Source organism: Dromiciops gliroides, chromosome 1 (genome assembly GCF_019393635.1).
Source record: "Dromiciops gliroides isolate mDroGli1 chromosome 1, mDroGli1.pri, whole genome shotgun sequence".
Taxonomy (NCBI): Eukaryota; Metazoa; Chordata; class Mammalia; order Microbiotheria; family Microbiotheriidae; genus Dromiciops; species Dromiciops gliroides.
In genome coordinates, this window is record NC_057861.1 from 763,709,413 (window position 1) to 763,723,812 (window position 14,400).

Here is a 14,400-nt window from a genome sequence, read left to right on the forward strand (position 1 = left end):
TTATTTCTGTGAAAAGTGTTTTGTAGTTCTGGTCATATAGTTGCTGTGTTTGTCTTGGGAGGTAGACTCCCAAGTGTTTGTGAAGCTTTTATGCCCTCATATATGATCTTTTTTTTTTTTTTTGGTAAAAGTGCCATGCACAGCTGAAAAATAGGCATACTCTTTTATATTTTTTTTTTTGGTGAGGCAATTGGGGTTAAGTGACCTGCCCAGGGTCACACAGCTAGTAAGTGTTAAGTGTCTGAAGCCGGATTTGAACTCAGGTCCTCCTGAATCCAGGGCCGGTGCTCTATCCACTGTGCCACCGAGCTGCCCCACTCTTTTATATTTTTATCTAGTGTTCTCCAGAGGTCTATCATATCTAACTTTTGTAAAATTGTATTAAGGTCTTTCATAGCTTTTTTTGGTGGGGGAAAAAGTTTAGATTTATTTGGGTCTCAGAAGGGATAAATTGAGGGCCTCCACTATTACAGTTTTACTATTTCTCTCTGAAACTTATTTAACATTTAAGAGTTTGGATACTATGCCATTTGGTGGATTGATATTTTGTATTCATCTTTCCCACCCTACCCTCTTCAATTCTTTTATGATTATCAATATCAGTTCTGTGTTTGGAGGTGCATAGTCTGCTTCATCATCAGTCCTTTGGGATTGTTTTGGATCATTGTATTGCTGAGAGTAGTTAAGTCATTTACAATTCTTTATCAAACAATACTGCCATCTCTCTGCACAATGTTCTCCTGGTTCTGCTCTCACTTCACTATACATTGGTTCATATAAGTCATTCCAGGCCTTTCTGAAATCATCCTGCTTGTCATTTCTTATAACATAATAATCATAGCAGCAGCATCACATACCATAGCTTGTTTAGCATTCCCCTGAGCTGCATTTTTACTTGAAACTTTGCTTGTAGATGATTTTAAGTTATTCTCTTTTTAGTTTGTGTCTTGGGCTTCCCTCTGTCCATAATGGTTCTTTATAGCAGGATTGATTCTCTCTCTCTCTCTCTCTCTCTCTCTCTCTCTCTCTCTCTCTCTCTCTCTCTCTCTCTCGTCTCTCTCCCTCCCTCCTTCCTCTCTGTTTGCTCATTCTTCCAGTCTTCTCTTCTCCAGACTTCGTTTGTGATGGGCTTCACACACTTCTGGGATGGACGTCTGCCCAGACCTTATGTCCTCTTGGTTGGGCCTGCAAGCTCCCAAAGGGATGTCGATGTAGCCTGGGGCCAGTCGGCTTCCTCTTCTCCTTATCCGAGCTCTGCCAACTTTTGACCTAGGATTAGGTTTGTCAGTTGGAAGGTTCAGTGAACTCAGCCACTAGGGGGCGCTCTCTGTGGGCTCAGGGCAGCTTAAGTGCTGGCTTGGGACCTGGCTATTCCAGGGCAATTTCAGCCTGGACTGGGGGCTGGTCCTGAGCCTCTGCTCTGCTCCTGGGGTCAGAGCCACACGGCATCTGTTCGCTCCTTAACGGGTTCTTCACTTAGCCCGACTGGGCCCATGATCCTTTTTGCCACCCCCGGGCACACCCAAGTCTGTCCTGGAAATGAGTAGTGACTAACAGAACTGCCCGATGGAACCTGCCCCTGCCCCCAGTGCCAGCGCCCAAGTCCCCAGGATCTCTTCTGTCCTGGCGCTCTCCTTCAGAGCCTGGGTGCTGTCACATCCTGTGTCTGGTGCGCTCATTCCCACTGTCCCTAAGACAGTCCATGCTGAAAGATAACTCTCTGGGATGCTTTGGATTGGATTTCCTGACCAGAATTTAGTCTGGTACCCTTTCTAGATCATGGTGGAGGCAGTGTGGTTCTTTGCTATCACAAAAAAGTTCTGCTTTAAAGTTTTTGGCATATAGGTGTTATGGAAAAAATGCGGTATGGGGTTAGGGAAAGGGGTTAGGGGTTTGGGGTCCTTAGGAATTCCTCTTTAAAGAATTACACCCTCTTGCACACAAAAGCAATTAGAATAAGATAGTGGTTTATTTAGAGGAAGGGGAAGGGAAGGGAAACCATGAAAGAAATCCTTGGACTTCTCACGGGGAGAAAGGCATGGCACAGAGCATGGCTCTGAGATACCAATCTCCTTGAGCAGGAGACAAGCAGGTACTTTTATAGAGGACTGATGGGGGTGACCATCTGACTGTGGAAAGTTCCCTTGGTGAGGGAGGACCATCCCCCACTGGTGGTGGCTGGGGGAGTTGGGTGAGGGGTGGCTGCAGATCTCCAAAGCCATCTCTCCAGGACACAAAGGAAGCAGCCACACCTAATCTTATTGCCCCAAGGTTGAAGGAGACTAGAATGAAGGTTGGGGGTCCCCGAGCTAGCTCAGTCCGATCAAGTTCCACTTATTTCTCTAGGCATGTCTGTCCTCTGGTTTAGTTTCTCAAGGAGAAGGTTCTTTGATGTGCCCCAGAGAACTTCTGGGGTGCTCTGGGCCCATGACATCTGGGGGCTTTCTTCTTGTCAGTGACTTTCTTGGGGGGCATAAACCTAATAGTGGAATCTCTGGGTCGAAGGGTATGAACGTTTTAGTGGCTTTATTTCCATATTTACAAATTACTTTACAAAATGGTTGTACTGATTCATTCATAACATACCTACTCTGTGGGGAGAGACTTGGGGCAAGGAGAGACATTGGCACCTATTGCAATAGTCCAGGCAGGAGGGGATGAGGGCAGTGTCAGAAAAGAGAAGGGGACATAGAGGAGAAATGATGCCGAGGTGAGAAAATCAACCAGAGATGCTATAGAAGTGAAACCATCCAGAAATCATCAGGCCTTAATTGTGTATGGGAGTTAAGGAGAAGAAATCAAGGATGACACTTTGTTTGCAAACCTGAGTGAATCAGGAAGTAGCTAGTATTCTTGACAAAAATAGAGAAATTCGGAAAAGAGGGGGTCTTGGGAGGAGATAGAAATCGCTCAATTTTAGATCTGTTGAGTTTAAGATGTCTACAGGACAGCTAGTTCAAGATGTCTGAAAGGCATTGGAGATTTGAGACTGGTGGTCAGTATAGAGGTTAGGGCTGGATAATATCTGTGAATCCTCAACATAGCGATGGTAATCAAGTCCTTGGGAGGTGATGAGATCATCAAATGAAGTATGGAGGGAGAAGACAAGAGAGTCTAGGGCAGAGCCTTGAGGGACCCCCACCATTACTGGGGAAGAGCTGGGGAAGATCCAGCCAAGGGAACTGAGGAGCCATTGGACAGGAAGGAGGAGAGCCAGGAAGAGCAATGTCCCCCAAACCTAGAGAAGAGCATCAAGGAAGAGGGAGGGATCATCCACAGTGGCACAGGCTGCTGAGGTCAAGTGGTCAGATGAGGATTAAGAATAGGCCATGCAGAAAGATGCAGCATGGGGTGGGGGTGGGGGCACCCTCAGTTTGTTATCCTTGGGTAAAATCTCAGGAATGAAGGGAACATTTAGGGAGGAGATCCCGAGCTGCCCCTTTGTCTTGTTTACGGGTCCCCCCCACCCCCCAAAGAAGCTGAAATAGGACAATGTAGAACAGGAAGCAAAGTAATGAATGATTGCCAGGAAACTAGCCCTTCTGCACCCAAGTGGAGGCCATGTGGAGCAGAGCTAGGCAGAAGGCAGGAGGGGGTATCACTGGCCCCCTCCAGGTCCTCTCTGTGTCAGCAATGCAGGGGGCCCAATTCTCAGCTAACAGTCTGGAGGGCATTTTGCCAATTCTCTCCAGGATTGGATGACAACCCTCCTCTTCCCCTTTAGTACCCTCAGTGACCTCCCCTTTCTTCAGTCCAACAGGCCATGGTCAGAGGCAAGCCTGGGGGGGGGGGACCCTGAGTCCCTCTCTCTGTGGTCTTAACCCCTTGGTGGGAGAGAAGGCCTGCAGGAATCAGGCTGGATTAAATAAACTTGTAGGTCTGGGCTGGCACATGCCCTCCTCTTTCTTCTCCCTGAGGCTGTGGATGTTTTTGGCACTTCTGAGCACTTTCCTGGAACGACTTCCTCCCAGGATGTGGCTTGATCCTGGGAGGGTAGTTGTGCTCCTCCTTGGCTTGTCTTTATTCTGGGGCCCCTGGCTCTGGTCCAGACCTCAGAGTGATGCTCATCTCTCCTGGGGCCTCTGTAATACCAGATTAATCACATCAGCACTTTAGTAGATTAGTGGTCAGTTTCCCTGATGACCTCAAAAAGGATGGGAAAGCATGTGAATCATCCCATGAGAACTTAGAAAAAATACAATTTCCCTGAGAAGGAAGCCCGCAGTGGGCTGTGGAGAGAACACCCCTATCTTCAGCCCACAATGTAGACTCAGTGACCCCAAACTTGTGGCAGAAGGCTAAGCCCTTGGCTTAATCACATTAGCAGAGCTTATGTCAAGGGGCTTTAAAACCCTGAGCCTGGGCGGCCAAGCAGAAGTGAAGCAGGAGCCAGGCCTGAGGAGCTGGTCAGGGAAGGGCAGACTCTGAGGCCGACTAAGCCCTTGGCAGGAGGGCCAGTGTGGGGCCGACATGCCAGTGATCAATATCGAAGACCTGACGGAGAAGGACAAGCTGAAGATGGAAGTGGACCAGCTGAAGAAAGAGGTGACGCTGGAGAGGATGGTGGTGAGTGGCCGCTTTGCCCAGGGAACCCTCTTGGGGCGTGCCTGGAGCTGAAGGGGAAGCCTGGCACTTCCAGGTCCAGACTGGACCAGGACCAGGACAGGGGAAGCTCCTGGGGAGGTGTGGGTTGGCCCATTCAGCTTGAGAATGATACGACACCTGGGGAGAAGATCGGGGATCGCCCCTGCTTCAGCCAGCCTGGGGAGCAGGGGTTGGGCTCCCAGGCCAGGCTGGTGGTGCCCTCTCCCCCACTTGGGTGCCTGACCCCTGACTAGTCCCAGTAAGACACCTCAGAGTAGAGGAAGGCCCTCAGGCTGCTAGGGTGAAGGCCCAGTCTGAGGCCTCGTCTTTATCTACTCCGATTGTGGGGATGACCCTCCACTCCTCACCTTCCGCCAAGGCTGTTGAGCCTTGCCAAAGAACAGATGAAATATTCTGACGAGGCTCATGGGGGGCTACTGCCACGCTTCCTTTCTTCCCACCTCATTGTCCCAGCAACTGTCTGCAGCGAGTGGTCTTGGAGAGCTGCCTGGGTTCCACAGCTGGGAGGGGGTTTTTTAGCTCAGAGCTGGCTCTCTACCCATCATGCACCACTGCTTTACCTTGCTCCTCAGCCCCCAGATAGCCTCTAGAAACACTGCAGGACCTTAATGGCCCTACTGCATCTGGAGGGCAAATGACAGTGCACTTAGTGGCCATCTCCATTGCCAGACACACGTCTGCCCAAGTGAAGAAAGGAAAGGAATGAGAAGGGAAGGAAAAAGAAGGGAGGAGGGGAGGGGAGGGGAAAAAAGAGAAGGGGAGGGGAGGGAAGAAAAGAGCATTTGGTTTTACTTTGTTTGTGGGCTTCCTCTTGTTACCAGTTGAGCTAGGAATGGCCAAAGTGTCTGTTACCAGGCTTCCAAGGCCTGAAACGAAGCAACAAGCCGTTTGTCAGTCAATCACTCACCACTGATGAGTGCCCAGCTGGTGTGGGGGGTGCAAAAACAAAAGAGAAATAGTTTCTGGCCTCAAGAATTCACACTTGGTGTGTGGGGGGGGACAGAAAACACATGCAGAGACATCCGAGTGTAGGCACAATCTGTTCTTAGAGGTGAGGCCACTCGAGTGCCCTAGAAGAGGGCGCCCTGGGGCTGTCCTGAAGGAACTCAGGGACTTACTTACTCCCTGGGGGGTGGGGGTGGGGGGAGGCAGATAGCCAGTGTGAAGCCCGGATGGGAGCTGGAGCATCGTGTGGAGGGATTGAGCAGTCGGCCGGTCAGGCTGAGCTGTTGGGTGCAAGGTTATGAAGGGAGGCTCTCTTTGGTCCTAGGGTAGTTGGGAGCCCCAGCAGGCGACTGAGAAGAGGGTGATGCAGCCAGACAGTCAGCTGTAGAGGATGCCTGGGAGAACCCAGAGGCACTGAGTCTTGGTCCTCAGTCTTTTGACTATTGCTAGAAGCCTGGACCAGACATTTGGGTCCACCCTGCCTGTGGGGTTCCGGTGCTTACAGTTTGGTGTATCTGTCTCCGTTTAACATACAAACCAGGCGTGTTTAGAAGGGATCCAAGGAACACATGTGCTTCACCAAATCTGGTTTCTTTAAGAGCCTAGGCCAGAAGTTGGAAGGCTTGGGGTTCACCCTGGCCTTGAGCAGGGCCCCGGTCCTGATCTCTGACCCTGTGAGGCATCTTGGCCATCGCTCATCTTCCAGATCATTGGAGGGAAAAGTCCATTCTCTTTCCCATCATTTTGGTTTAATCTAACTCAGCAAACATAATGGATCTAGTAGCTCCCCCAGGGTGGGGCTGGGGCAGGGTCTACCCCGACCCCCATCCTCTCTGAGGCTTCCTGTAAACCCTCCACAGAGGACCCGGCCTCCTTCAGTCTACAAACATTTAGTTAGCAACAGGTCTTGTGCTAATGACTAAGGGCCAGCCCTCTCTGGTGCTTCCAGGGCCTGTCATGGTATGTTCTTGCCCTTGTCCTCCATGACAGCTCCTCAGTTACTTCCTCTCCTGGTGTCTCCCACATTCGAATCTTCCTCAGTGACTCAAAGCTAGGCCTCGCCATCTCCACCTGCCTGCCCATCACCCCCAGTTCACCATGCACATGCCAACTGTCCAAGTGAGAAGGGCTGGGCTGCTTCTAGGGAAGCTCTGGCCAGCTCTCCCCATGATCAGAAGCAGTGATGTCCGTGGGTGGGGGCCCAGGGCCTTGGACACAATCCTAGTCAGGCCCCAAAGCCTTGTCCAGTCATCCCAGAGAACTGTAGAAGAAGCCCCTCCCCCCCAGGGGATCTTGCTGTCACGGTGTCCCAGAAAGCCCTGTCCCCATGTCCTTGAGGCTGCGACTCCAGGCCAGCAGTGTGGGGTGCGGGCTCCAGGAAATGCCAACTCATTCTGATGTGAGAAAGAGAGAAGCAGCATAGGCAGATAGTGGCAGCTACTCAGGGTTCTGACGCCTCACATGGCGATGAGGCGATGATGAGAAAGGGTTTCAGGGGCACTGCACACCTGGCCCATGGGCAGGTGATGGCGGGTGAGAGTGGGGGTGTCTGTCTGCTCACACCTCTCCCTGCTCCAGTCCATCTTCCACTTGGGGGCCAAAGGGCAGGTCTGACCATTCCACCCCCTCCCCAACAAACTCCAGGGGCTCCCTATCACGACTGCACATGTTGAACTTGTACCGAATTGCTTCAGTTCTTAAGGGGGTGGTGAGGGAGCGAGGGAGGGAGGGAGAGAGAGAATTTGGAACACAAAGTTTTAAAAATCGATGTGAAAATGTCTTTGTCCGTGTAACTTGGGGGAAATTCTAAATAAAGAAATAAACAGAAAGTGTTTGGTGGTTAAAGCCCTTCAGAGCCAGCCCCCTCTTTCCTTTCCAGTCTTTGACACCTTCCTCCCCTCCCTAGGCTCCGTGGTCCCGTGGGCCTGGTTTCCTGGCCGTGTCCCGCCCCTTGCTGAGCAGCTGCCCCACCTAGACCCCCTTTACAGACTAGGCCAAAGACTTTCTTCAGCCCCTGGTGAAGATCATCTCCCCTCCTTCATGTGTCCCCCTCCCCGCCCATTGGCAGAGCTCATGCCCATCCCCCACAGCATCCCCTTCCCTCCTTTCCAATGCTTCTCCCATAACTATGTCCCCCACATAGAGCTCCTGTCTCACTTCATGCCCATCAGGCTGTGTCCTCGTTCAACTCTCTGCTGTGGTGGATTGAGAACAGGCTGCCAGTACACAGCTGGCAGGACTAACCCTCCCTTGGGGGCCTGTCCCAGCTGGCTCTGGGTGCATGTAGTGAGGAAGGCATCCAGTATGGTGGACAAAGCCCTCATCTGGGCTGAGCTGTTGAGAGAACATGGCCAAGATGACCCCATCGACAGTGTCCCAGGGCCCTCAGAGTTTGAGGCCTGAGTGACCGGCCAATCACACTCACACACACTCACAACACACACATTCACATATACACATACACACCCTTATAACACATACAGTATACATTCACATACCACATATAGATATACGCATACTGAATTCACACTCACACTCACACCTACTCACACACCTTCACACAATATATACACACCACACTAACACACATACACATTCACAACATACACATATTCATTCCATACACACACTCATACCCATCCCTATTTCTTATTCCTTCTGAAGGTATCTCATTTCAGGGCTATGACTTGTTTGGACTCCTGGCTCTGTCCTTGGGGGTGGGGGGGGCACCATTTTCTGTCTGCTCTCTCTCTCTTGATTCATGACAGTAGAAGACATTAGCAGCTGGGCCTGACTTCAGAGATATTCTCTACAGTCCCACCCTTAGGTGAAGCTGCCCCTGACTCCCAGAGTGGAGCCACAGAAACCAGTGCCTGGGTTAGAAGTAAGGAAGGTTCTGAGAGACTGAATTTGTCAGGCTTCCAAATGAGCACCCATAACTCCAAGGGGCCAGCAGCTGGGAGAGTGGTATCAGGGCTAGGAGGCTGCAAGGCTCCTCTGAACTCAGGAAAGGCTGGGCACTGAATATCAACACACACTCTAGCCATCACTGGGCCAGTGTCCAAGGCCCATCCATGTTGACAGGGTGTGCTCTATGGGCATAGACTGAGGGCACCTTGGCTCACCCCCTTCCCATTATGAAGCACTGGAGGGGGTGTGAGGAGAGGGCTTGCGTTCACTGTGGTCTCCAAATACAAGCAGTTCATAGGAAAGGTCCGAAGGTGACTGCGAGCTTGCTGGACAGAAGCAGCTGGGGCCTGGGTCCCAGGTGCAGGGCAGTGGCTAGACTGCCCCTATCTTCTGTTCTGTGACTCCTAATGCTGATGCTGCCAGGTCACCATAAAAGGCTGTCCTGGAGGGAGGCTGGGGCCGGGGCACAGCACTGTGAGAAGCCACTGTCGGGGGGCCATCTCCCTGGTTCTTCTGGGGGTGGGAGTTATCAGGGAGCACGTCCTAGCTCTGCCCTGTTCTGAAGCCTCTGGGAGGATGGGAACCCAGTGCCATTCTGCCCCTCTCTGTACCTCCCAGCCCCATGTCTATCATCCCCTTGAGTCTGTGGGACAAAGTCTTCTTTGGCCTCTCCCCCCCACCCCAGAGGAAGTTGGCTACAATAAACTGAGTGGGATTGAGGAGTGGACCAGTCCCCTGGATCCCCTTCTCACATCCATACTCCCTTCAAAGCCTTCTCAGACAAAGCAGCCATCCTTCCTTCCCTTCCTTCCTCTGTGTTCTAGGGATTGATCCCCAAGCACAAAGCCCCAAGACCTGGCTTTGTTAGGGGACACTGGGGCTCCTGGTTTAGACGGGACCGAGGGCTCCTGCACACGGCACTGAATCCTCCCATGCAGCCCATTGCTCAGGGGCCAAGATGCAGACTCTTCACCAGGGACCCTGCATCCCCATGAGGGGAAGGGCTTCTCCATTCTTGTCTGTGTCCCTGTAGCACCTGGCACATGCAGGTGCGGGTGCTTCATACATGCTTGGGTCATGGCTCTCCATTCCTACCTTTCCCATTACTCTGATCATGGCTACTCACAACAGTAGACACAGGCAGCTCTGCACACACGGCATCCCATTCGATCCTCACTGCAGCCCATCTGTGAGGCAGGTACTTTCCAGCCACACTGGCCGCTTCCTGAGCTCAGCTCTCCCTCTCACAAGCCACATGTTCTCTCAAGGCTCTGGTGGTGCCTCTGCAGGAAGTTTTCCTTCCTCAGATTCTCTCGTGGTTTTTTGCCCCAAAACCCCATGTAAGCTCCGAGAAGATAAGGGCTGGTTTTGTCTTTCTTTGTCACCTCATTGCCTATGGGAGCACCAAATTAATCAATGGTCTGGAAGGGCAAGGAGTGGATTGGGTCCCAGCAGGGCCCACATCACTTAGCATGAAGGAGAGCATCCAGGCTGAAGCCTTACAGAGGGTCTGAGATACTAAGAAAAGTTGGGGGAAGGAATGGAAGACTTAGGAGCCAGCCACACCTCCAGTGTGGCCTGCCTTTGGGGGTGTTCTGTGCACTAGGCCCATGGCATCCGTTTATCAGCAGTTCTTCTCCCACTCTTTCTTTTTTCAAAGGTTTCAAAATGTTGTGAAGAAGTGAGGGACTACATCGAAGAGAGGTCTGGTGAGGACCCTCTTGTGAAGGGAATCCCAGAGGACAAGAACCCCTTCAAGGAGCTCAAGGGAGGCTGCATCATTTCCTGAAGGCCCTGGAACACTGAGGATCATGGAATGAGCAAGATGCTTCCAAATTAGTTTAAATATCTTTGCTGTAACAGACCAGAATGGAAAGATCCAGTAACAAAACTCCCAGGCTCACCATTGTCTCCATGGGAATTGGGGCAGCCTTCCCACCTGCAGGGGTGCAGAAGATACAGACCACTGGCAGCCAACTGAGTGCCGCTGTTCTCCCCCCGCCCCCTCCTCCCCATACACTCTCAGGGTTCACTTTTAATAAAGATTGGAAGGCGTTTCATTGAAGTGACTGATCTGAGTCTCTATCTCTCTCAGGCTCCTCTGGGCTTTGCCTTGTTTGGTGATCATCCCTCCCCATGCTGCCTCATCTGCTCTTCTCCCACATCTCTGGGATTCTCTCTCATTCTTGCAGAAGCAATCTCCACAACCTCCCCAGGGAGCTGGCATGAGCCCAGGTGCCAGCAAACAGCTAATGGGCAGTTTCCAGTTGGCTCATCTTTTATGCCACATTCAGACAATTCTGTCTAGAAGAACCACTCACCCTGGGCTCTGTCAGCCTCAGCTTCTCCAGACTTGGCTCCAGAGCCAGTCAGCCATCAGTGCACTGTGGGTCAGGGTCCTGGGCTTCTGGCCTCATAGGAAGGCCCCTGGGCCAGCTGAGTTAGCCACATGTTCTCCTGGGCCCCACAAAGGTGAGCAGAGCTGGACATGCCATCCCATCCATATCTGAGCCCCTCCCCCCACCAATACCACAGCCCCCATTCCATTTGAAAGCAGCAAGGGTGGCACACAGCCTTTTTCCCTCCAGCCTTATGTTCTGCCAGGCAAGCCTTTCCTTGCTGAGGCCCTTGGGCTGTGCTTATCTCAGCAGGCACCTTTGCATGCTGAGAACTGGGCAGGAGAATGCTGGGTAGAACTCCAATTGTGGCAGAAGGGAGGGTTGTCCTGACCACCTCAGGTAATAGTTGAAGAAACCAGAGTCCCAAGAGCTCACTGACCTACCTGAGCCTTCCTACCTCAGTGGCAGCAACAGCCAGATGTGCCCAACCTCCTGGCTCTGCAGCCACTTCTCTTCTCATCCCCAGGTTAGGGTTCCCTGCTCTTTCCCTTTCAAGAATCAGGAGAGAATGGTTGAGACCTGAGGGGGGAAGAGAATAGAGTCTATAAGGTCTGGCCCAGAGAGCTCAGAAAAATGATAAGATGTGCCATTCATTGTTTCATAATGCATTCTTCAAGAGATGGCTGGAAAAGGAAGTAGCCATCACAAAGAGCCAAGATGGCGCTTTCAAGAACAATTCATGGCAAGCTAACTTCATTTCCTTTTTTCAACAATTCTGAGACCCGGTAGTCAAGGTAGAATTGTGGATACAGCCTAACTAGGCTTTTAGCCCAAATAAGCTCTCCAGTGGTCTTCTTGCGCAAGGCTTAGACGGTGGGACAATGTGATCACTGCCTGGTCAGACCCTAAGAGAGGAAGGCAGGAGGAGGGTTTGATGGCTCTTTCAATCCAGAATGTGTCCCTCTCAAGTTTGCCTTCAGGCTACTCAAAGTTGTGGAAGTGGAGGACTGTTTCCTACTCCTCACGCCAGGGACAGTGTGCCTGAGACTTCATGGTGTGGAAATTATTTTGATTTGGGGACCCTACCTTTAGGCTGAAGATTAGTAAGCCTTAGGCCCTCAGGGTCTCTTCTGTGTGGGAGGGGCTGCGCCCCTCCCCCCTCTGCTTCAGGTTGAGCCAAAAAGCCCCATGGACTGTACAAGACATCAGGTCAGACAGCTGGGGGAGGGAGCGCTAGCTCCCTCCACCCTGAGCGGAGCTTATCGGAGAGATTCTGGGCTCGTCCAGGCCGGGCTCTGGCATAGCTGTGCTGAGGCACGGGATGCTCGGGCACCCCTCCCCAGCCCCAGCAGCAGCTCTGGCTGGCGGATTAGCTTGTCTGTGGGGGTGCAATAAAAGCCCCGAGATTTGAGTGGAAAGATAATTTATATATATATATATATTATATATAATATATATATATATATATATAGGCCTGGGAGTTAGACTCAGGGGCAACATACAAGAGGACTGGGGCCCAGCAGACAAGAAGGAACAGGAACAGAGAAGAGAGGCCGAAAGGCAGACTGACGGAGCAGACAGACAGAGAGACAGAAGGTCGTGTGAGAGGAAACACAGGTGGCAGTGAGGAGAGCAACGTTAGAAGCAGGGAGAATTACAAAGTGAAAGGGGCTCAGAGTTAGAAAGTGGCTGAGCAGTGAAAGTGGACATACCCTGAGGCAAGAGGTGGCTAAGGCCCTTATTGTATTAAAAAAGTTCCAGGCCCAGCAGGTGGAAAAAAGGAGCAGGTGGAAAGGAGAGACAGGCAATGCAGTCAGGTTTGGTACATTTATTTCCCCTGTATTTCTTAATTTAAATAGTATCTCATAAATAAACTCTGCTTTGATTATTTAGTTAAGGCTTCTTAATCTTTTGCTTATCAAATTTGGGAGCAGTGTGGGAGAAAGTTTAAATGGCCCATGCTAAATTAATAGCTGTCAGATAGCCATTCAGGCAACAGTCCCCCAATTAGGCTCCAGTCAGATTAGCCCCCAAAAATGAGGCCCATCAATTAAAAATATGTCTACATTTGATTGGTGACCACAGCAGGACTTATAGGCCATTTATAATTTTTTTGAAACCTATAATTTTTAATAAGTCCAATTATTTAATTTGTCAAGATAGATTAGATATGAATAATTATTATATTTTTTTTAACAATGAAGGGCTTCAGTCCCAGAGACCAGTAGTTGGCAGGAGGGGCGGAAGCATTCTGAAGGCCAGGCCACTTCACTGTTGGGACAAGGAATCTGGGACCATGGCACTTTAAAGTGGAGGGCCTCTGAAGGACTAGGATAGAGGCCAAAGGAAGGAGGCCTGGGGAAAAGGAAATGAAGTCACTGCCATTGTCCCTAACCAGCAGCCACTGGCCACTCCTTCCTGTTGTCCTCAGGGCTTTCTCCCTTGGAAACTCGGGTAACCAGGTCAAAGGCAGTGGAGAAAGGAGAACAGAGCCCAGGGAGGACTATAGCTATTTACTGGCCAGGGCACCTGAGTGTCAAGGCTCTCTCTGTCTCTCCTTGTGTCTCTGTGTCTGTCTCTCTATCTCTGTCTATTTTTCTCCATTGGATGTTTTATAAATTCAGTCTTTCACATTCCTTACACATATGTAGGGAGATTGTGCCAGACTGGGGACAGGAAGGAGGGTTCTTTTTCCTGTAAAAAGTCAGAATCCCTGACTCCAAATGGGATTTGCTGTTGCATGTTGTGCAGCGTGGAAGGTGTAGCTCAGAGATCTGAAGTGACCGGCACAAGGCTAACCAAGGCCATATCCAGGATTCCAACCCAGAACTCCTTGGCTCTCTCTGTAGAGTCTTGTATCCTGTCCTGTTTCCCTATGAGTCAGAGGTGAGAGCCTGCTCTTTCTAACTGAGGGGTTTCTTTCTCCTAGTTCCTTCTCTTTCCTTACCCTCTGTGGTAAACATCTGCTTAATTGACCCAAATTGCCTGGCACAAGATAAGTGTTTAAGTAATGCTTGTTAGCTGACTGATTATCAGTGGGATTATATGGTTGGTTAGTGGACCAAAATGAAATCCCTAATTTTGGGGTCAAGGTACTATGTGTTGGACTGAGTCTGATCAGATCAATATGAACTTGGAAGGCTCTAGCACAGGTTGGGCACAAATAATCTACATAGTGTGTGATTATAGAAACACATTTTGAAAGATCGTGACTTCATCAGTGACAGCGCAACATTTCCTATCCACTAGACCCACAAGCCCACCCTGCTGTCATCCGGGGGACAGTGAGGTGGTGAAGTGGATAGAGCACTGGTCCTGGATTCAGGAGGACCTGAGTTCAAATCTGGCCTCAGACACTTGACACTTACTAGCTGTGTGACCCTGGGCAAGTCACTTACCCCTCATTGCCCATGCCCAAAACAAATAAACAAAACTCCCCCAAAAACCACCACCACCACCACCAAATAAGCTGTCATTCAATCCAGGCCCACCAGGTGCTAAAGAAACAAAGATAGCTTCCTCCCCCAGGGAGATTCAGTTGGAAGCCACAGGGTTGAGAAGAGTAGGAGGAAGGGAAGGGAAATCAAGTGGCTGAGCAGTG

The 14,400-nt window shown here is 50.8% G+C and overlaps 1 protein-coding gene across 1 annotated transcript; it reads left to right on the forward strand.

Moving 5' to 3' along the window:
- Positions 1-4,218: 4,218 nt before the first annotated feature.
- GNGT1 (G protein subunit gamma transducin 1) lies at positions 4,219-10,505 on the forward strand. Its single transcript, XM_043978873.1, has 2 exons — positions 4,219-4,566; positions 10,121-10,505. The coding sequence occupies exons 1-2, from the start codon at positions 4,471-4,473 to the stop codon at positions 10,247-10,249; spliced, it is 225 nt and encodes a 74-aa protein (XP_043834808.1). The 5' UTR covers positions 4,219-4,470; the 3' UTR covers positions 10,250-10,505.
- The last annotated feature ends 3,895 nt before the right edge of the window (positions 10,506-14,400 follow it).